Source organism: Rhinatrema bivittatum, chromosome 3, assembly GCF_901001135.1.
Source record: "Rhinatrema bivittatum chromosome 3, aRhiBiv1.1, whole genome shotgun sequence".
Taxonomy (NCBI): domain Eukaryota; kingdom Metazoa; phylum Chordata; class Amphibia; order Gymnophiona; family Rhinatrematidae; genus Rhinatrema; species Rhinatrema bivittatum.
This window is the reverse complement of record NC_042617.1, coordinates 299,752,867-299,777,026: the sequence shown is the minus strand read 5'-3', so window position 1 is coordinate 299,777,026 and position 24,160 is coordinate 299,752,867. Positions and strand designations below refer to the sequence as shown.

General features: G+C 45.7%; 1 protein-coding gene across 1 annotated transcript in view; it reads left to right on the top strand.

The window, feature by feature from the left end:
• LOC115088574 (keratin, type II cytoskeletal 5-like) overlaps positions 1 to 17,014 on the top strand; it is a 40,157-nt gene extending 23,143 nt beyond the window's left edge. Inside the window, exons 8-10 of the mRNA XM_029596831.1 lie at positions 15 to 235; positions 15,526 to 15,545; positions 16,022 to 17,014. Coding sequence (XP_029452691.1) covers positions 15 to 235; positions 15,526 to 15,545; positions 16,022 to 16,338 — 558 coding nt within the window. The 3' untranslated portion in view covers positions 16,339 to 17,014. The remainder of the gene's footprint in view (positions 1 to 14; positions 236 to 15,525; positions 15,546 to 16,021) is intronic.
• Positions 17,015 to 24,160: the final 7,146 nt, after the last annotated feature.

Below are 24,160 nucleotides of genomic sequence, written 5' to 3'. Positions count from 1 at the left end.
CTCTTCGTTTACAGTGTGCCAAATTGCAAACATCCATCGCAGAGGCTGAAGAACGTGGTGAGATCGCTGTCAAGGATGCCAGGTTAAAACTGACTGAGCTGGAGGAGGCCTTGCAGAAGGCCAAGCAGGAGATGGCCCGCCAGCTGCGGGACTATCAAGAACTGATGAATGTCAAGCTGGCCCTGGATGTTGAGATCGCCATGTACAAGAGGTTGCTGGAAGGCGAGGAGAGCAGGTGGGTGCAATATACCCCTATCCCAGGAGGGGGGCACAGATTTGGGCCTCAAAGAGCTCTCATTATCATAGTAGATGATGGTAGAAAAAAGACCAAATGGGTCTATCCAGTCTGCCCAGTTATACCTATCCACATTGCCAAGCATATCAGTCACAGAGCCCTGATCACTTTATTGAAGACAGTTTGCATCATCTTTCTCCGTTGTTTTACACCCTTTGGGGTAACTGCTATGCAAAATCCCCTTTCTATGTCACACCCAGCACCCTTCCCCTCCCATTACCAACCATAAGGTTCCATAATAATTCAGTCACCCATACTAGCATGGCTATTATGTGAACAACCACTGTCGCCAACCTGCTGCACCAATCTGGTCAACACGAGAAGCCCTTATTCTGCCATACAAACCGAGCTATGGGAGCACCTGCATTTTTGATAGGACTTCTAGTTTTCATTGCAGTTGCAGCCCACCAGACAGACCCATCTACTGATTAATTCTGTCATCGCAGATGGCCAGACAGACCTGAGTACATGAGCGCACGCATTTCCTTGAGTGCACTGTATGCCGAGAACGCGCTAGGCTCCCAGTCCCTTCCTTCCTTAAATTCCATGGACCAGTTGCAGTGCTGTTGAAGAGGGGGCAGGGGTCTTCTAGAAAATTAAAGAGCTGGGGGGGGGGAGAGGGGGAGGAAGGAGAATATACTCCCTCACTCAGCAAGCCTTATTCTCTTCGGTCAACCCTGCAGCTGATCTGTGTTAACTAGCCAGTTTAAGAAAATTGTCTTCCAAAAAAACAAGATGCTCTTATTAAAAAAAGAGATAAGAAATCCTCCAACTCCCTCTCCCCTCCCCACAATACTACTGCCTTATGGCCTTTTTTTTTTTGTTTTTCCAACTGGGGTGCCAGTCCCAAGGCCCGCTCTCAGCGAAGGGAGCAACTGCAGCTGAATGTTGATGGTCCTGCATGCGACTGAGTCAGCATCTGCTCCGCCCTCAGGCTGCGTGGTGGCAGGGCAGGAGATCGGGGAAGTCTCCCCTGGCTGTGATGCAGGGCGCAGCACAGTTTTGTGCAGTTACAGGGCAGCTCTTGCTTCCTCCTCATCCCTCTGCAATCACTGTCAACTCAGGCCGATGCAGTATGGTGCGCTCGACCGAGCACAACTGTTAGCCCCCGTTTGGCCACACGTTTTCGACGCACTATTTTTACCCCTTATACAACAAGGGGTAATAGCGTGTGGAAAACGCGTGGCCAAACCCCCCCCCCCCCCCCTGAAACGAATAGCACCCGCAACATGCAAATGCATGTTGATGGGCCTATTAGTCATTCCCGCGCGATACAGAAAGTAAAATGTGCAGCCAAGCTGCACATTTTACTCTTAGAAATTAACGCCTGCCCAAAGGCAGGAGTTAATTTCGGCCGGCACCAGGAAAGTGTACAGAAAAGCAGAAAACTGCTTTTTTGTGCACCCTCCGACTTAATATCATACGATTTTAAGTCGGAGGCCCCAAAAATTAAAATAAATAAATAAATAAATCAGCCCGCGGCTCGTGGGTTGGAAGATGGATGTTCAATTTTGCCGGCGTCCGTTTTCCGAACCCGTGGCTGTCAGCGGGTTCGACAACCGATGCCAGTAAAATTAAGCTTCAGCTGTCAAACCCGCTGATAGCCGCTGCTTCTGCCAATAAGGAGGCGCTAGGGACCCACTAGGGTCCCTAGCGCCTTATTACTGCGGGCCCTCATTAGCATAGAGAATCGTGTGCCCAGGAGAGTGGCCTGGGCGCGCGTCGGGAGAGCAGGCACATTTTACTGTATCGGCCCGACTGTGAGCCAGGAGCAGTGCTGCTAGGGCCTGCTGCTGGGAGGAGCACTGCTCTAGCACGTCTAGCTCTGGTTATTACGGTAGCAGCCGGGGCTGGTGCTTCCATTAGACAAACTGGGCAGTCATCTAGAGCTCCAACATCATGGGGACAGCAAAATCCCACCGGCATGAGGCCTAGGTGGGGAAAGCCAATACTGCCAAAGAAGGGAGCGCTGTGCTGGAGGGATGCTTGAGCGGAGCTTCACCTACTTGAACCAGCCCTGCTTGCAGCCCGCCCGACAGACCTAGCTGCTATTTTATTCTTCTACTGTCTCTTCACTTTGGTTTGCAACCAAGGATCCCCTGTGCTGCTTATCTCATGCCTTCTTGAAATCTGTTTCCGTTTTGCCCAACACCACCTGCTCCAAGAGGGCGTTCTATACATTCATTACCCTTCTCCTAAAAACATTATTTCCTGACATTGTTCCTGGTTCTACCTCCTCAGCGCCTTATATAATGACTCTTTATTATAGAACTTCCTTTCCAATGAGAAAGGTTTGCATCTTGTGCACTATTTATTTATTTTTCAATGTAATAGGTATAAACACCGTTTACAGTACAAATAATAAAGTTAACAAAATATAGAAGCTGTCTGCAAATGACAGTAACATAAACACAGGACACGCACACACACACACACACACACACACATATATCCAACTGTGTTAAATTAAAAACAATATAATCTACATTTTTTTTTTGCATTATAAAAGAACCTCTTTATATTGTTTTGGAGTTATATCACAGAATATTTCCCAAGCATTTGCATAATCCTTATATAACTATTTCTAGAAAATGTGAAGTCTTATTTTTCCAACAAAGTCCAGTCTAGCATAACCTTATACCAACATTTTATTGGTGGGGGCGTTTCTTTAATCCAAAATTTCCAAATACATAGCTTAGCCAATATTATGGCAATACATGCTAATTTAGAAAAACCTTTCGATAAATTTAAAACCCAGGATGCATAATCCAGCAAAAAAATTTCTTCTTGAAAGGGTGGTTTAAGAGACACAACCCTCTCAACTACAGAGCGGACTGAATCCCAAAAGTCATATAATCTTACACAAAATAAAAAATTATGAATCAAATTTCCAATTATCACTTTACATGCACTGATCAGAATTTATTAAGCTCATATGCAGAGTCCTCTCTGCAGTAAAATAACTTCTATGTAGAATTTTAAATTGTGTTTCTTAAATTTTAACATTTAAATTACTTAGCTTGCACTGGTTTCCCCATAGCATCATAAAGCGACGGATTCCCAATTCAGCATTCCATTGCAATGTTAATTTGGACAAGGCTGCATTCAAGGTCATTTCTAACCTCATTTTACACTGAAATGTAATCTTATTATGCTTATGACCTGTGAGATTCATTACAAAAGTAAGAGAAGAAGATTTAAATACATTGAGACTTGTTGTTGCAAGCTCCTAACATAGTACCTGATTCACTAAGGGTTTTTCCCCATCGACACAAAATGGGAGAAAAGCCTTATTGAATCCGACCCATAGCGCCTAACCTGTAAATGGGCAAAAAGACTGATCCCAGTGCCTCCCCCCAACTCCCGGGTGAGAAGGTGCCAGGATCAGGGCAGAGGGTCCCTTACGCCTGGCATTGGACAGAAAAGAATCGGGGGGGGGGGGGGGGGGGAGGGGTGATATTTTCTATCCTTGCAGACGGGTGTGAAGGAGGGAGGGAGGCTGCTATAGAAATTTCTAATTCACCGGGTCTGGCCTCTTTCTAAATTTGACGGGTTTTAGGGGCCAGATAACTTTAGACCTGCTCAGTGGCAAGTCTAAAGTTATCCGGCTAAACCTAGCCGGATATACGCAATATTCAGCTAGCTTAGCTGGATAACTCAACCTCCCCTCAGGAACACCCTTGAAATATCCCTTTATAGCTAGATAAGTAGTTATCCGACTTTTATTTAGCCAGATAATTGGCTGAAAATGCCACATTGGCCATTTAGATGGATAACTGGTGAGTTAAAAACTATTGAAAAAAACCCTCCTATAAACAGAAAACCGTGAGTAAGGCTATGGACAAGCTATATCCTCTGCCAGAAGAAGCTTTGGAGCTGTTACCAGTTCCCAAGGTGGATGCGGCAGTGTCGGCGGTCACCAAGAGAACCACTATCCCGGTCACCGGAGCAATGGCCCTCAAGGACTTCCAGGATAGCAAATTGGAACTTCAACTCAAGAAGATTTTTGAAGTGTCAGCTCTGGTGGTGCGGGCCGCCATGTGTAGCAAGTTTGCTTTACGGGTGAGCCTCCAATGGGTTCAGCAGCTGCATTGAAGACCTTTTGGAGGATGAGGCTCACCAAGCGGGTCGGCTGGAAGCGGTGGTTGCTTACAGTGCGGATGCACTTCATGATCTGTTGTGGGCCTCGGCCAGATCTATGGTGTCCGCCGTGTCGGTGCGCAGACTCCTTGCCCTTTAAGGGTAAGATTATTTTTGGCAAACCGTTGGAGGACTTGATTCAGTCTCTGGGAGAGAATAAGGTACATCAATTGCCAGAGGATCGGCCCAAGTCAAGAGGCTCTTTCTCTGCGAGGTCTCGCTTTCGCGGGAATCTGAAGTTTCATCCGGCCAGATCTTTGGGTCCTGCCTTTAGGCCAGGGGCTCACAGATAGCAGTCCTGGTCTCAGTCCTTTCGTGGCCTCCGGTTCGGAAGGCCAAGATCTTCCCAAGCTGCCCCGGAGCCAAATCCTCACAATGAAATGAGGCTGGCCCATTCTTCAGAGGTCAGTGTGGGGGGCAGACTGTCCCTTTTTTACGAGGAATAGGCCAAGGTGACATCGGACCAGTCCTCACAGTGATAAGACATGGTTACGCGTTAGATTTTGTACACCGTCCTCGCGACATGTTCCGGTGTCTCCATGCGCATATCAGGAAAAACGTCAGGCAGTGCATGACACATTGCGGCAGTTTCTAGCCCTGGGAGCCATTACCTCAGTTCCATTGGGCGAACAGAGGAAAGGCCGATATTCCATCTATTTCGTGGTGCACAAAAAAGAGGGGACTTTCCAGCCCATTCTGGATTTAAAAAGAGTCAGCAGATGCCTTTGTGGGCATTGCTTCCGAATGGAGACTCTGCGGTCGGTGACTGCCTCCGTAAGAAAGCGTGAGTTTCTGGCATCGCTGGACCTGACAGAGGCATACCTGCATATCGGCATACGGAAGGTCCACCAGCGGTTTCTATGATTTTTCATCCTCGGTCATCATTATCAGTTTCGGGCTCTGCCGTTCGGGCTTGCCACCGCTCCCAGGACTTTCACCAAGATAATGGTGGTGGTGGCAGCACAACTTCACCAGGAAGGTTTGTTAGTACATCCATATCTGGATGACTAGTTGATTCGAGCCAAGTCCGAAGATCTTTGTCAGGCAGTGGTCCGCAGGGTGCTGCAGCTGTTGAGATCACTCGGGTGGGTGATCAACTTGGCCAAGAGTCACCTCTTTCCCTCTCAGACCTTGGAATTTCTGGGGTCTCTATTCGACACGCAGCAAGGAAAGGTTTTCCTAACAGTGGACTGCATTACCAAGCTACAGGGCCAGGTTCAGGCCCTGTTGGCCAAACGTCTTCCCAGGGTGTGGGATTATCTGAGGGTCTTGGGATCCATGACTTCCACTCTAGAGCTCATGCTGTGGGCCTTTGCGCATATGCATCCTTTACAGTCGGCATTGCTGTCCAGCTGGAGTCCAGTTTCAGAACAGTTTCATCTGCCTCTAACACTTTCCGGAGTCGACGAGGGCCAGTCTCGACTGGTGGCTTTGCTTGGACAATGTGCTGCAGGGAGTTTCCCTGGTAATGCCCGAGTGGACAATAGTGACTACGGATGCCAGCCTCTCCGGTTGGGGAGCAGTATGCCTATGGAAGTCGGTGCAGGGGCAATGGTCTCTACAGGAGTCTCAGTGGTCCATAAATCGCCTGGAGACCAGGGCGGTATTTCTGGCCTTGCAAGCTTTCCTTCCTCTGGTTCAGGGGAAATCGGTCCAAGTCCTGTCCGACAATGCGACCACAGTCACATATATCAATCGCCAAGGAGGGACCAAAAGTCATCCAGTGGCGGAGGAATCCGGCCGTCCATTACTCCTACCATGTGACAGGGGCCGGCCAATGGCACGGATACCCTGTCACATGGTAAGGGCAAAGGGCCATCGGTGCCATTTTTATTAGTGGCAGCCGACGGCCCGAGAGCGGGAGATCGCTCCCGGGACCCTCACTGGACCACCAGGTAATTTTAAAATGTTTTGGGGGGGTCGAGAGGGTGGGGAAAGCTAAGGGAGCTGTTTTAAAGGGTCGGGGTGGGTTTTTTGTTTATCAGCTTGGGCGCAGCTGATAAAAAAAAAACCCGAACAGGCCGCACGAAAAAAAATTCACGATGTGAATCGGAACCAATTCCGGTTCCGATTCACATCTCTAGTCACTACCCTTTTAAGATCGCACAAGACGTCTACGTCCTTAACTTACACCAAGGTGTGGAAGGTGTTTGAAGCCTGGTGCATTGAATAGGAGATTAACCCTCTCCGGGCATCTCTAGCAGATATTTTGTGTTTTCTGCAAGCTGGCCTAGCAAAGGGATTGTCGTGCAATTCTCTGAAGGTCCAGGTGGCTGCTCTTGGTTGTTTTCGGGGTTCCATTCATGGACTGTCCTTGGCAACGCATCCGGATGTGGCCCATTTCCTTCGAGGAGCAAAGCATTTACGACCCCCGCTCTGGTCACCTTGTCCTTCGTGGTGTCTGAATTTAGTCCTCAATGCTTTGTGTGGTTCGCCCTTTGAGCCTTTAAAAAGAGCGACTTTGAAGGATCTTACATTGAAGGTGGTGTTTCTGGTAACTATTTCTTCTGCTCAGAGGGTGTCAGAACTTCAGGCGTTGTGTTGTAGGGAGCCCTTTCTGCGGATTTCTGAGTCGGGAGTTTCATTACGTACGGTCCTGTCCTTTCTTTCAAAGGTGGTTTCTTCTTTTCACCTGAATCAATCAGTGGAACTTCCATCGTTTGCAGATTTAGATCAGGCGGATCCCCTCGCGAGAGACTTGCGGAAGTTGGATGTTCATAGGGTGCTCATGCAGTACCTGGAGGTTACGAACGCCTTTCGTTTGTCAGACCATCTTTTTGTGCTGTGGAGAAGTCCAAAGAGAGGCAATATGGACTTCCAAGACTACGATAGCTCGCTGGCTGAAGGAGACTATCACCTCGGCTTATTTACTGTGTGGGAAGTCCTCGCCGGTGAATGTTCTGACACATTCTACTAGAGCGCAGGCTGCTTCCTGGGTGGAATACCAGCACATTTTGCCTCAAGAGATTTGTAGAGCGGCTACATGGAAGTCTCTGCACACGTTTGCAAGATATTATCGGCTGGATGTCCGGGCTCCGGTCCCGGGGGGGATTTGTAGAAGGAATGCACCGAGCGGGCCTCTCCGGGTCCCACCCTAAGTAAGTTAGCTCTGGTATATCCCAGGAATCTGGACTGATTTGGGTACATACAGGGAAAAGAAAATTGGTTCTTACCTGATAATTTTCGTTCCTGTAGTACCACGGATCAGTCCAGAGTCCCGCCCTTATCAGCATCAAGGCAATGGAGAGTCTGCTCAGTCGATAGTTGTCTAGTTTGGGTCTGAAAATCAATCTTTTCTCCTTGGTTATCGAATTTGGGTCACAGTCAGCCTTGGTGATCCGGTTTTGAGTTTACGGTTCCTGTATATAGTTAGTTTGGTTTGGACCATTCTGCTTTGACATTGAGTAATACTGGCAGACTGTGGGTGGCACCTTGGTATATATGGCAGAGTCTGTCAGAACATTCTCTGTCTCCTTCTGCTGGAGGGGAGGCAAAACCCAGGAGTCTGGACTGATCTGTGGTACTACAGGAACGAAAATTATCAGGTAAGAACCAGTTTTCCTATAATTGGCACTACCAGCATTCCAATGCCTTCATTGCCCTATACTTTAATCATAGGCTTTGATATTTGCAAAATCATTGACTTTTTGAAAAATGTTTTTTCAAGTGCAAATTAAAATAGTTTATCATGTAGCTATTTCTTTTAAGTCCATCTAGAGATCAGAAAAAAAGACTAATTTTTTATATTCTTCCTTAAAAAGATGAGTCTTTTGTAGATGTTTGCACATGCTCTTTTTTAAACATATTAAAAATCCTTTTCCTATTTATCAGAGAATGCATCTCATCCATGTTTAAAGAACATAGGTTAATCTCAGCCATAAGAAAAAAAACCAAAAACCCCAAACACTGAAAAACAGCATATTTAAATGATCATCATCTTGCTTGGAGCAAGATTCCCAGAAAACAATAGGTAAGAGGATCCCCCAGCCTAGACACTCCGCCCATACAGTAATTCTTCCAAAAAATAATTTTGAAAGAAAAACATAGCAATGATTTAAATATAATCCTGAGAATTCAACCAATAACCCACACCGAACATGTCTATAACTTGAACACAGAGAGAACACATTCACGCCACAATCGTACCACAAGACACAACACAAACAAAAACCAACAATGACAATTTTTGCCCTTGCGCTCCAAGGGACTGCATCCCACGGTCTGCTTTCATTCCTTCTTGGCTGAAGATGTGCCCTACCAGACCCAATAAAATAGTAAAGCCCTCCTTGACTATCCAAAATGGTAACAAGGAAGAAGAAAATGCAAATACAAATCCTCCAGGAAACATCGGCCACCAAGTCAAAGAAAAGAAGATAAAATAAAACTTGTCACATATTGCATATTGAATAGGTGGTTTGTAAAATGAACAGTCGCTTTGGAGGGAACTAATAACCATTTGCGCCATTGGATATAAGAACACATTTAAAATGGTACTTGGAAATAACATTTGTGATATACCATGAACAGTCCACAAAAAAAAAAAAGCCAAAATTAGGCACCAAGCCACTTGTAGTCCAATTTATCTGTAAAACATACAAAAATCCGCAAAGAGCTTTCATAAAACAGTAAACTCATAAATAATGAGAAAAAAAATGTTCATGAATATAACACTGAGCCCTGTAAACATTCAAACAGACCAAGTCAAGAAGAAATCAGGGAAACAGCAGAATATTGCGGTGCCACATGAATGCATGACAGAGAAAAGAAAAACTCATGCTTCTAAAAAATGTTGTGCTGGTTCTCTAGTTTGAAGGTGATCAACTTTACCATTAGAAAAGGCTCACATTTTTGCAGGGAATAGCAAAGAAAACATCACTCCTTTGCGGTACAGCTCAGAGCATATTGGTGCCAACTGTCTGTGGGCTTCCGACACTTTATTAGAGTAGTCATGAAATAAAAGCAGCTTTTACCCCTCATATTCCAGAGAAGTGCGTTTTTTATATACTCTCATTAATTTCACTTTGTTGGCAAAATTGGGAATTTGCGCGGTCACTGGCCTGGGCCTGACTGCACTCTTCTTCGATGGCCCCAGCCTACGTGCACACTCTTCGGCCATCGGTTCTGTCACCAAAGAGAGGCCCAGTGTCTCAGGGAGCCAATACCTGCACAGTCTGCAGCAACTCGGATTCTTTCACCTGTTCAGGTAGTCCGATGAAGTGAATACTGTTTCTGTGTGTACAATTTTCTTAATCTTCCATCCAGTCCAGTAAAGCAGTGTTTTCTCTTTAACTCGTCCACTTGAGTGTCGAACTAACTCAATTGCATTTCTTGAGCCACCAGCCAATTATCCAAATCCAAAAGCTACACTGAGAGTTGTTCACCCCTTCCTTGATTTCATCCAAAGAGCTTGTGTAGCTTACAAAAACTGTTGTCCAAAATTGCAGATATATTCTTTGTCGTTTCTTTTACTAAGTCTTCTTTCAAATCCCAAAATGACCTCTCCATCTTGGCAGCCATCTTCTTTTCTGAGCATTTAACTTTCTCTTTTACAGTTTTCCCTGATTTGATCTACATAATAGCCTACAGGCATATAAGACCAGGATTAAATGAAATATCTTCCTTAAGTCTTTTAAACAAAAAATATAAATAGAGTAGGGGAAAAAAAGGAAAAAAAAATAAAAGGTCCTGGTGGATCTCCTCTCCTTTGCAACCTCTCAGCTGCTGCGTGTCACCTGAAGCCTCTCTTGTGCACTATTAATATCTTTTAGGTATTTAAAATTTCTCTTTTACATTTCCCATTTTGCTAGTTTGTGATGTCTGAAAGGAATACAGAAGCACTTCATTCTAAGGATGTGCACACACAAAAATTGTATTTCTGTTTGGTTTTTAATTTGTTTAGTTGGAATTTTAAATCTGTTTTTTTGGTTCATGTAATGTTTATTTCAGATTCGTTAATTGAACTGAAATAAACATTAAATAAACCCTCCCCACCAAAAAAAACTAAAACAAAACTCTAAATAGTGGTCTTCCTGGGCTCCCCTGTCACTTCCCCAGGTTACGGGGCCTCCCAGGTCCTTCTGCTACCCCCACCCTAGCCAATAATGCTGGGCCAGGACCTTTCCAGGCTAGGCTGAGCCAAGCCCAGCCAAGGCCTTTCCTGTTCTTACCCACAAAGACGCTGAAGCTAGGGCTCTGGCCTCACTTAACCCTTTCTGTAGAGGTTTTCATCCCTGAAAGGGGCAGCAACAATTCCCAATCACTCCAGCGCCATCAGCTCTCTTTTCAAAAGCAGTGCCAGAACAAATCTCACTACTGATTTCTTTTTGTTCATGGTCTCATTTAAGACAATTTGTGAGCGATGTCATTTGTTGGAATGTTCTTTTCTTTACACTCAATAAAAATCATTTGACACAAAAGTAGTGCCAGCTGACCTTGAGGCTGGCATCAAGTTTGATGTCAACAAAATGGCACCAGTCTCAGAGCTATTCGGGTCAGTACCATTTTGTGGTACAGCTGGGTATTTGTATGGCCATACAACAAAATGGCACTGTACCAAATAGCCCTGAGACTGGCGCCATTTTGTTTATGTCAAATGTGGCGCCGGTCTCAGGGCCAGCCGACGCCACTTTGAAAGAGGAAGCCGGTGGGGCAGGAGCAACTGGGGATCACTCATTCCCTTTTTGAGAATGAAGACCCCCATGGAAGAAGTAAGCGGAGGCTGGGGGAAGCCAAGCCCATGGAAGCCCCAACCTCAGCCTCGGGATATTGGTAGGGGGTGTGGGGGAGTAGAGGGGATCGGGGAGGCCCAGTACCTGAGAAAATGTCAAGAGGACCTCAGAACTCTTTTTTTTTTTTTTTTTTATTAAATTTTTGGAAACAAATTGAAAATATCCAAAAATTTAGGGATATTTTCAGTTCATTCTATTTGAAATGAACTAAAAATAGACTTTTTCACTCAAAAACAAATGCACACCTCTACTTCATTCTATAAGCTACACACTTTGAACCTTTTAATGCACCAGACTGAATCTTAGAACATAAGAACAGAAGAATTTCCATGCTGTCTCGGAGTCCCAAGCTCCCGGGTTGTGTCCGTGTAGTATGTCTTTGAAGGTGAGGACACCAACCCTTAGGAATAGTAGACAGTCTCATCGGTTTTGAAGGGTTGACAAGACTGCTGAGCCTAGCGCTGCATCAGAGGTCACTAGCTGTTGAAGACAATAGTGTGATGTGAAGGTAGTGAATGGAGGACCAAGTTGCCGCCTTGCATATGTCCAGTAATGGAACCCTTTTCAAGTGGGCAACTGATGCTGCGGTGGCACGTATCTGGTGCGCCTGAGGCTTCATGTGAAGTTTGATTGAACGTTTGTTATAACAGAACTGAATGCATTGTGATAACCAACTGGCGATGGTTCTCTTAGAGACTGCTTGACCAGGGTCATTTGGATTAAAGTAAAGAAAGAGCTGAGGTGGTCTGGAAGGAGATTGAGTTCTTTGTTTATAGTAAGCTAGACCAGCCTGGTAAAGAGTATGGAGGTACTCCAGCAGTTATATGGCGGTAGAGGAGAATGGATCTAGGTTCCGTGGTTTGCACCATGTCACGTGGTGATGCAATTTTCCTGCAATTAAGCTCTGGAATTTGTTACCAGAGGATGTGGTTGGTGCAGTTAGTGTAGCTGGGTTCAAAAAAGGTTTGGATAAGTTCTCGGAGGAGAAATCCATTAACTGTTATTAATCAAGTTTACTTAGGGAATAGCCACTGCTATTAATTGCATCAGTAGCATGAGATCTTCTTAGTGTTTGGGTAATTGCCAGGTTCTTGTGGCCTGGTTTGGCCTCTGTTGGAAACAGGATGCTGGGCTTGATGGACCCTTGGTCTGACCCAGCATGGCAATTTCTTTTGTTCTTAAACCAAGGTCCATTGAGCCTGACGTCCTGTCTCTGACAGTGGCCAGTCCAGGTCACAAGTATCTGGCAGATCCCATAAAATAGATCTAATTCCTCTTACTCACTCCCAAGGATTGCAAGAGCTTTCCTTAATCTACTGTGCCTAGCTAATATTGTTATAGAATTTTTCCTCCAAGACTTGTCCAAACCTCTTTTAAACTCCACATTGTTAGCTGCTTTGACCACATCCTCTGGCAACAGATTCCACAGCTTGATAGTGTGCTGAGTGAAAAAGTACTTTCTGTGATTTGTTTTGAATCTGCTGGTTGTAAGTTTCAGGGAATGTCCTCTTGTTTGAGTATTTTTTGAAAGGGTAAATAGCCATCTTTTATATACCCGTTCCACCCAGGGCTGATGCAAGGGTCTTTAGCGCCCCCCCCTCCCCCCCTCAAAAATCCATCCGAGTTGAACGTGCCCCTCTTACAGTGGAAGATTTATAGTCATGTTCTCTCTCTCTCCCTCCCTCCCCGCTTCCTCGGGATAGCATCTAATGGTGCTGTCCCGCCCCTCCCCGCTCAGACCCTGCCCCCCAGCCCACCCCTTTCATCAGGCCTGGCACTTGTGCGTGTATTGGGGGTTACGCGTGTGGCTGGGCCATGCGCGTGACCCCCTGATTTTTACATGTCATGGTCTTTTAAAATTTGGGGGTCAATAAATAATTTTCAATAATTACAAACTTACAAACATCAATAAAATATTTCAAAACAGACACATCAAATAACATCCAATGATTAAAATAAGGATTTTAAAAAATTTCTCGTTATCCATACCTTGGAACTTCTGATTTCCAGTTGCCCTGAAATTGTCAAGGATTAACAGACAGAGAGTAACTGGGGTAGTTATGCACACACATGCTCTCTCTCACTTTTCCACACACAAGCATACATGCTCTCTCACTCTCCCACATACATGCACACATGCTCTCTCACTCTCCCACACATATACACATATGCTCCCTTACTTTCACACACACATGCACACATGATCTCTCACTTTCCCACAAATGCACACATGTTCTCTCACTCTCCCACTCATGCTCTATCACTCTCCCACACAAATGCACACATGCTCTCATTCTCCTACACACATGCCCTCACTCTCCCACACACATGCACACATGCGCCCTCACTTTCGCACAAATGTGCTCTCTTGCTTTCCCACACACAAGCACAGATGGTCTCTCACTCTCCCACATACATGCACACATGCTTTCTCTCCCTCTCCCACACACATGCACACATGCTCTCTTTCACTCTCCCATTCATGCTCTCTCTCACTCTCCCATATATATGCTCTCACTCTCCCACACACATGCTCTCACTTTCCCACACACAAGCACACATGCTCACTCTCACTCTCCTGCACACATGCTCACTCTCACTCTACCTCACACATGCTGTCTCTCTCACTCACTTCCTCCTTGACATAGCAGGCAGCAGCAGCAATCTCCTTCTTCAGCCCCCCTGGCCAAGGGAATGACTTCTGGCCATGGGGTTGAGCCAGCTCTAGCATTTGACTACTTCAGGCAGGTGCGCTCCTCCGAAGCAGCACGGCTTCACCAAAATTGACGGCGTGGTAAGCATGGCCTTAGTAAATGGAAAAGCAGCACGGCTCTGCCAGAATCAGCAGTGTTGCCAGCGGGGTCGTGCTACTTTTCCATTTACTAAGGCTGTGCCGACCACACCATCAATTTCGAAGGGGCCACACTGCGTTTTTCTTGCTGAGGACCTGCTGGTAGCCAGCCGTGCTGCTGTCATTGGCACATGGCACCTTTTTGGTAGCAGCGCCTATGCCCATGGCCATATTGGCCATAGACATGCTAAGGCTCTGCTTACAGGTGGTGGGGGGTGGTGAAAGTAGAAAAAGTCCCTAGCGGAAGAAAAATCCTAAAACCAACCCTGCTTCTGTGCATATTATGTGTTTTCATTATAGTTGTTAGAGATGTGAATCGTGTGATCGATCGTCTTAACGATCGATTTCGGCTGGGGGGGGAGGGAATCTTATCGTCACGGTTTTGTTTTTTAAAATATCGTGTAAATCGTAAATCGGGGGAGGGGGGAAAACCGGCACACTAAAACATCCCTAAAACCCACCCCGACCCTTTAAAATAAATCCCCCACCCTCCCGAACCCCCCCAAAATGCCTTAAATTACCTGGGGTCCAGAGGGAGGGTCCCGGTGTGATCTTTTACTCTCGGGCCTCCGGTGCGTTGTAGAAATGGCGCCGGCGCTACCTTTGCCCTGCGGTAGTGCCGGCGCCATTTTGTTTTTTTGTCCCCCGACGTCAGGAGCGTAGGAGATCGCTCCCGGACCCCCGCTGGACCCCCAGGGACTTTTGGCCAGCTTGGGGGGGCCTCCTGACCCCCACAAGACTTGCCAAAAGTCCAGCTGGGGTCCGGGAACGACCTCCTAAACTCGAATCGTTTTGCCGTACGGCTCCCGGATCGCTCCCGGACCCCCGCTGGACCCCCAGGGGACAAAAAACAAAATGGCGCCGGCGCTACCTTTGCCCTGTCATATGACAGGGCAAAGGTAGCGCCGGCGCCATTTCTACAACGCACCGCAGGCCTGAGAGTAAAAGATCACACCGGGACCCCCGCTCTGGACCCCAGGTAATTTAAGGCATTTTGGGGGGGTTCGGGAGGGTGGGGGATTTATTTTAAAGGGTCGGGGTGGGTTTTAGGGTTGTTTTAGTGTGCCGGTTTTTCCGCCCTTCCCCTTCCCCTCCCCCTTCCCCCGATTTACGATTTTTGACGATAAATCGGGGGAATTCCTATTGTATCGCGCTTCTAACGATTTTTGACGATTTAAAATATATCGGACAATATTTTAAATCGTCAAAAAACGATTCACATCCCTAATAGTTGTATTCCTTGTAATCCATGCTGGACAATACTGTGCAAGACACGGAATATAAGACTTTATAAATAAAAATGCAGAAGAGTCCACAGTTCAGCTCACCCAGTCATCAAAACACTTAATCTCCTTCTACTCAAATGTTGATCACAAGATTCAATGTGGGGCAGGGTAACTGCACCTATGTGAATTGTATGGTACTATGCTGAGAACTCTAAACGTCCTATGGAAATAAAGATTAGTGATATCATTTTAATTTGTACTTCTTTTTCTTCTCCTTTTTTTCAGGCTGGCAGGTGAAGGAGTTGGTACCGTGAGTATCTGTAAGTATCTTTAGCTATTGTCTGAAGGGGAACATCGGGGGGGGGGGGGGGGGGAGGGGGTTTCCTGCTTCTCCTTTGGGCTTCTTCCAGGCCTATGGCGCCATCGGTTACAACTGCATGAATATTTCCCTGTTTTTAACCTTCTCCTCCCTCTTGTCTAGATCAGCCATAGCAGCAACAGACCTTGGCCACACATTGCGGTTCCTTCCGGAGCCCGGTATGCATGCATGCACCCCCAAGGCCAGCTATTGGTGTTGATGCTGTGCAATGGCTGGGATATCCTCCCTGCCGGGGGCTGCGCTTGCTGTCTCTCTAACACCCCCTGTCCTAGGCAGCCCAAGTTGCAGAAGCTAGGATCAGGAATCTAACTTCACACAGCATCACCACTAAGCCATTGAGCCAGGCCCTCTTGAGGTCTTTTTTTAAGTATTTGCTGACCTCTTAGACTAGCTCTTCAAGAGGCCCTGACCACGTGTTCTTGGGTTTGCTTTCAGCTGTTGTCAGCGCTGGAGGTGGAGGTGGAAGCCTTATAGGAGGTGGACACGCTATAGAAGGAGGATATGGCTTTAGAACCGCAACCGGGCTCGGTCTTGGAAACACAGGGCTCGCCCTTGGAAGCACAGGGCTCGCCCTTGGAAGCACAGGGCTCGGCTTTGGAGGAGGCAGCTTCACTGCCGGCAGCGGAAGATTTGGAAGCAGTTTCTCCTCTGGAGGTATCAGCAGCTCTGCTATGAAATATGCAGCAACCTCTTCAAGCAGAGCAAGTTATCGCACCTAAGTGCAGCACTGTCTTCTTCATCACTACCTAATTACAATCAGAAAAATGTGTTCCACTGTCTGAGTGGCAGCAGCCCGAAATTCCAAGTCACCACTGTCCGCTGTTAGAGGGTAATTTCTATGTTAATGAGCTCACCCTGGGTTTCTCCAATTACTTTGCCTTTTCCTTCTAAGTTTTCTTTTGTTGCCTACAACAACTTCTAAATTCCTTCTAAGTTTTCTTTTGTTGCCTATAACCCCCAGATGTGGTTTCCAGTTTATTCATGACCCTTTTTTTTTTTTGTCAGCTTGTGATAATTTTAATTGAATCAACATGAAAATTATCCAGGGAAGATGTTGTGTGGGAGCTTTCCAAACCACGCATAGGCACAGAATATGGATGTAGCTTTCTACTGCATCAATGTGGCCCTTAGAATCCTGCAGTACAGAAGGGACGTCACTGCAATTCGCCACACGAAGTGCTCGGAGGCGAAGAAAAATGAAGCCTAAGCTGACAGTGTGTAAAGGCTTTGTGGACTCGAAAGCTCACGTACAACACCATCTTTGGATATTTATTACTCTGGCCCACCAATGAACGGTATCACAGCCCGTAAAGAATTCTCCTGAGGCAATATAACTACTAAAGTTCTACACTGCAGTGAGAAATAAGATTTCCAGTCCTCACAGAGAAAGGTTCAGCTGCCCCACAGTGTATATAAACTATTACTATTCTTCTTTATCTTCAGGCCCGGCTAATGCCTTTCTACCTTGTTCTCCATGTCTAATAAATTTCATTTGAGACCTAACAACGTGTCATTGTTTTGTTTTTTTTATTTTATCTGCCAGCACGGCGTGAAACTTTGGAGTCTGACACAATGTGAACTGTAGTGATACACAGGAAAAGCTGGTGTCCAGTTTACTCCTGTGCAGTTCTGCAGCCAAAACACACCAAACGGCGCTGTTTTATTAAATATCTGCACCCATAGCGACGTGCAGAATATAATTAAGAGTGAAAAATAAACAGAGGGTCAAAAATCACGGTGGCAAAACACATGGCGGCTAGGAAGGATAGACCCCCGCCAAAAGTGTCATTAATGACTCACAGCACCTGATAGGCTTAAAAAAAAAATAGAACATTATTGAGTGACCCGATTCAGATGAAATGAAACTGATGTAACATTATCGACAGCCTAGAGGGAGAGGAGTCATCCAGTACTCTGGAGCTATATGAACCTCCATTTGGAATTATAGATGTTTGCCCCATGCAGTTCTTGAACCTCCTCAGCCTTAGTTGGCCTTTTGCCTTCCAACAATGATGAGAAGAAATTACATAAAAATGAACAGATGACAGGGCAGGCATAAACCTGGAAGACTGGATTTCTGGGAAAGCTAAACCGTACAGTATGAATTGTACTGTAATTTGAAGTCACGTACCACTGCCTGTGTCAATGTTAACCATTTGGGGCAGGACCCATACACCAATCTGTAAAACTCTCTCTCAAATAAGGCGGTGCCTTTCTCATGACACTGAGATCTGCAACATAATGGACCCTTCTGAAGAAGGAGACAACTTGAGGAGCAAATCTAAGAAAGCTGAAGGGGGTGGTCCAAGTGCTTGACTCAGTGCAAACAAGTGCAGAAGTCATTTGGGGTGCAGAAATCCAAGCAGCACAGGATATGGGATGAGATGTATGGTAAATGTGCATCAGTCAGGAGAAAGACCTCAGGGCAATCATGCCTGATAATCTTAAGGTTGAAAAGCTGTGCTACAAGGCAGTGAATAAAGCCAGAGGAATTCTGGAGTGCATAGGAACAGGCATAATTAGTAGAATGAAAAGGTGATAATGCCTCCACCTACGTTGTTGGTGAGACCTCATCTGAAGTGCTGTGTTCATTTCTGGAGGCCGTGTTTCCAGCAGGACATGGACAAAGTACAGGTGGCTCAGAGAAGAGCTCCCGAGGGGGGAGATGGGGGGAACATGATAGTAACATACAAATACCTCAAAGGTATTAAGTGTGCACAAGAAGCAAAACCTGTTTTTTTTTTTGGAAAGGAAGTTCTAGTACAAGAGGCCATGATATAATCATCAATAATAATAATAATAATATGAGACTCCAAAGAGCTAACACAGGAGTATCATTAACATATATTTCTCCACAGTAATAGTAACGGATCATGGAATAGCCTTTCAGTGGAGATGGTGGAGATAAAAATAGTGTTACTCCTCGTTTGGCGGGCAGATTCCAATCCTTGCCTGGGTGACTGGGATTTTGGTTAGTCATGGTCAAGTAGATGATGTATTGGACTGGCCAAGGTGAAACCTTCACTGTGCATGGCTGACTAGCACCCTCCGTGGTGAAACAGCTCTTTTTTTATTTTTTGCATAGACACGCTTACAGGGAAATCATAGGACGCTTTTAGGGACCACAGGAAGTCAATTCAGAGTGAGAACAGCGTCAGTGGTTTCAAAAGGTGTTTAAATCTTTTTATGCCAGTGAATATAACAAAGTTCACATCCATTGATAATGCACAGTTAAGTTAGTAGATCTACTTTGTACTTTGAAATAGCAGCTAGATATCCTTCTCATACTATTCTTAGAGAAGAATATGATCATGAGTAGACCATGTTCTCAGCAACAGAGAATTTCACAATCCAAAGGCTACCCTTAGCACATAAACAAGCCTCTTCTTCTTTTCTCCTCAGTTCTTCCCCTCAACTCATCTACAACAATTATTACAGGAGTTTTCAACTCATTCAGTCCTTTGAGTGTCTAGTGAAACCTCTTAGAAAATCAGGAAGGTCTATCAGGTGGTAATCCAAATAAGCCTGATACTTCACTTTCAATGCATATCCAGCACAGCTCTGTGCTTCAACAGCAGGGGAATGAAGAAAAGAGGATTTATATTCAGACAACAACCACCAAGGACTGAATTACATAGTCTGGGTAAACAAATAAGCATAGGTGTAGCTTGCTTGTTACGGCGGTTACTACCCCGAATCAATTAAGCCTGGTACTTCACTTGGAATACATATCCAGCACAGCTCACTGCTTCAACGGCAGGGGGTGAATAAAAGAGGATTTATATTCAGACAACAACCAACAAGGACTGAATTGCACAGGCTGGGTAAACAAATAAGCATGGGAGTAGCTTGCTTATTGAGACGGTTACTACCCCTAACCAATTAAGCTAGATACTTAATTTAGATGCAGCTCCAGCACTGCTCTCTACATCAATGGTGGGGGTAGAAGATAACTAGAACCAAAATGTTACTAATAAGGGCCAAGAATAATAAACAAGTATAAGGCCAAGAGTAACAAATAAATATGAGAAAAAAACAAATAAGTGTGAAAGCTTGCTGGGCAGACTGGATGGGCCATTTGGTCTTCTTCTGCTGTCATTTCTCTTTCTCTATGTTTAATCCTCCTAGTGGCTTTTGTTTCAGATATTAAGTTATAGCTTGATGCCACCTTGTGGCTGATTATTATATTGCACTGTTTCTACTTCCTGCCTCTGGACTGTTATTACTTTAGCCTCATGTGTTGCTTGCTGGGTAAAAGAGTACAACTTGGCACCCAATCACTAGCAGCTTTCAGTGGTCTTTAATTCTACATATTGAACAGCTTTTATGGCCCAAACCAAGAAACTGGAAATGACTGAAACTCTCCATGCTGAAAAAAAAATAGAAGTGCAGAAAAACAGGTAATCTTCAGCTTTCTTCCACAGAACTGATCACAGTAAAATAAATAAATAAATAAATAAATAAATAAATAAATAAATAAAATGTTACAACCCCTAGAGGTCTCACCACACATTTATATATGTTAGGGGTCTCCAGGCTTAACAGCAAGGGCTTAAAGGCATTTACCTCCTTACAAAAGTAAGGCTCCAAAATGATTAGGAGCACTTGGCAAAAGGGCATCAACACTACAATAGTAAGAAGACCTAAGAAAGCCCAGAGAATCCTAAATTGCCCAGTAGTGAAGGGAAAGCCAGAGTTCAGCTTTGATCTATGACAATTGCAACATGGGTAGAGACTAGATGAGCCTTATCATTCTTATCTTTCCTCATAATTCTTATCTTTCCTCAAAATGACAGGAACATTGCCACTTGACCTTCAAAAAGAGACTCAAAACTTGGCTGTTCGGCCAAGCCTTTCATCTACACATGGGTTCTTCTTAGTATGTTTTTACCTTCATACCAACAGTATAGCGCTTTGGTCAGCACCCCAACTTTGCAGATGATTCTCCTATTGTGTTCATATCCATTACCCTAAGTTATTTCGTTATGCCCTCAGTGAGGTCTTTCATGATGCCAGCTATTCTCTGGCATCATGAAAGACCTCACTATTTAAATGTTGTTTTGATACCTGTTCCATTGCTCCAAGTTATTTATTCCTTGTTAAATGTAAAAGCACTCATATATGCTACTTATTGTTATATTGTAAACCGAAGTGATATGTAATTTCTTACATGAATATCGGTATATAAAAGTGTTAAATAAATAAATAGATAAATAAATAAATAATTTGGGGTAGATTTTTAAAAAGTGCGCCTTCGCTTACTTTTGTTGGCGCACCAGGCACAAACAAAAGTACGCTGGATTTTAGTAGATACGTGCGTAGCCGCGCGTATCTGCTAAAAACCAGGATCGGCGCGCGCAAGGCTGCCGATTTTGTGCAGCCGGCGTGTGCCGAGCCGCGCAGCCTGCCTCCGTTCCCTCCAAGGCCGCTCCGAAATCGGAGCGGCCTCGGAGGGAACTTACTTTCGCCCTCCCCTCACCTTCCCCTCCCTTCCTCTATCTAACCCACCCCCCCGGCCCTATCTAAAACCCCCCCTACCTTTGTCGGGGGATTTACGCCTCCCGGAGGGAGAAGTAAATCCCCGCGCGCCAGCGGACCGCTAGCGTGCCGAGACGCGACCTGGGGGCGGTTCTGGAGGGCGCGGCCACGCCCCCGGACCACCCCGGGCCGAAACCACGCCCCTGGGCCCACCCCCGAAACGCTGCATCCCGCCCCCAAAACGCCACGCCGATCGGCCCCGCCCCCGACACGCCCCCCTCGAAAAATCCCGGGACTTACGCGAGTCCCGGGGCTCTGCGCGCGCCGGCAGGCCTATGGAAAATAGGCGCGCCGGCGCGCAAGGCCCTGCTCGCGTAAATCCGCCCGGATTTACGCGAGCAGGGCTCTTAAAATCCACCCCTTTATGTTTCTGAGAATAATTTTCAAAGCGATCTATTCATGTTAATCAGCTCTCTGAATATTGCCCTCCCTGCTGCTGAAGATTGCTCTGACCTCCAAAATGAAAAGGTCCCACTCCAGAGGGATGGATGAGGGGGGGGGGGGGTTTCGGGTTGCTTGCTAAGAGGGATCTTCAGACTTTTTGGGAGGGCAGATCAGGAGATGAAGAGGGAGAGGATGCCCCAGACAGAGTTGTTCTGACACTTGAAAGAGGAGGGGGGATATTGTGAGGGAGAAAGATGCCCCAGAATGGGTTCTTCTGATACCTTGGAGGAGGTGAATCAGGAGGGAGAGTGGTGCCACTGGGAGGGATCCAGAGGAATGGGACTTTGCCCAAAGGAGGGAGGAGGGGAGGGCAGCATGAGAGGTTAGAGACTGCACCAAGGTGGTGGGTGAGATCTGGCCTTGCATGTTGGGTGATGTGTGGGGGACAGGAAACCTCTGTACTAAGTGGCCCCTAGTACTTTTGGCTGTTTAGTACAGGGGATTTCTACATGAAGCTAGGGACTTTTGGCTTTGCGACGCACATTTTATATTTAATACCTAATTTCAGACTTTACTAAGCCCACAAAAAAATAATGGAGGTGGAGTACAAATCATGCTTTTTCCTTTGGGCTTCTTAAAACCTCATTTGCAGGTAATGATCCCTCATTTGCATGTAAGTACATGCTAATTTTAGCAAATCCATTTGCTAACATGTTAAGGGATCCTATTATTCTGCACATAAGGCTTTAGGGCATCATGCCCTAAATGGCTTAACATCCACATTACGTTTTTGTGCAGACTAAAGCATGTTAAAAACATGCAGTAATGCAGCCGGGGAAAAGGAGATAATCAGGTCAACTGATGCCATTATTATATTCAGAAAAAACATGGCAGGAGGGAGTGGGGATCTCTCATACCTCCAAGACCCATTCTTCACCATCAGATGGAGAAATATTGGGGCATGGATCCCCTTCTCAGCTCTTATATGGTGGGCAGCTGGGGAGCAACTTATACTCCCCTCCCCCATATAAGGGGTCATCAGGATGCAGCAGACCCAATGTGCATAAATGGCGATGGCCATTTATGCACATTGGAGTGGCCAGGAGAGCTGACTTCACTGTGGAATGGCCCTTTATACACACAAATTTTAAGACCTGCGCATGGGCGTACATGTGCGAGCACACATGTACGTCCAATTTTATAACTTGCATGCGCGCGCAAGTTAAAAAAAATCGGGGGTCGGCGCACACAAGGGGATGCACAATTGTGCACCTTGCGCGCGCCGAGCCCACACCGAGCCGCACTGCCTTCCCCCATTCCCTACCCCCCCCACCCCAGCTTCCCTTCCCTTCCCCTACCTCCCCCACCCTTTCCCCCCTATCTTTTTTCTATTTTTCCTTTTGTTGACTGCCGGCGCATGATCCCTGGCACAGTGGCAAATGGCCACTGTGCCGGGAGCCTCTGACCCCACCCTGCCCTGACCTGCCCCGCCCCTTTAGTGAAGCCCCAGGACTTAGACGCGTCCCAGGGCTTTACGCGCGTTGTCAGGCCTTTATAAAATAGGCCCAGCGCGCGTAACCCCCCCTACATGCGTAAATCCTCTGGATTTACGCGCGTAGGGCTTTTACAATCAGCCCCTCAGCAAGGAGAGTTGCCTAGGTCATTGGCAGACAAGCTAGTCCGCCAATACTCTCAACAAAAAGTTAACTACATCTCTTGAGTTTAAAAGGTATAGTCAACTTTTTAGGGTGATCATAAACCACCTGAATTAACACAATTTTCGGTAAGCCATTTTAGTTCCAATGAGCTGATCTGCATGCACTTGCATGCAACACACCTCATTAAAATATTTTTTGCATAAACAATCATGGCAAACATGTGAATTACTATTAATATGCTTTAAACCCTTTTAACATGCTTTAAATCATTAACATCTGTTTCGTGCTGTAAATCAGTATTTCTCAACCCTCTCTTGAAGACACACCTAACCGGTCTGGATATCAAAATATCTATAATGAATATGTATTGGATAGATTTGAATACATGCATATTCATTGTGGCAATACTGAAAACTTGTCCAGCTAGGTGTGCCAGGAAAGGGCTGAGAAGCACTGCTGTAAATAGTAAATTTGCCCCAAGAGAGCTTATGACAGGGTAGATATACCCAGGGATCCCAAAACATCTTAAAAACAGGGCTTATCTATCTGGACCCAGTCCACCTTAAGACAGGGAATTCTGGGTACTGCTGTCTCCTCTGCTCCAGGGATCGATTGACAGGAGAACAAAGGAAGGCAGCAGAAATTCTGTTGGCTTATTTGCACTGTAAATAAAGCACACAAAGAGAAATAGTCTTGACCACTCATTTCTGTGCCACATATGGTATCAGCTTGGGGATTTTCTGCACTAAGCAACTGCCAGAATTCCACACCTCAATTGAGAAACTGAAGTAGTGCAAGAAAAAAAACATTTTTATACAACCAGAAGTCCAGACCTCAAGGCAGAAAAGAAATGTTTGGTGCTTGTTAAAGACTTGCTACAGAAAACGCTGTGGAATATAACAGCACAGAGCAGTGGTCAAGGAAAAAAATATTCCTTAACATTCGGGTAGGTCAATCCCAA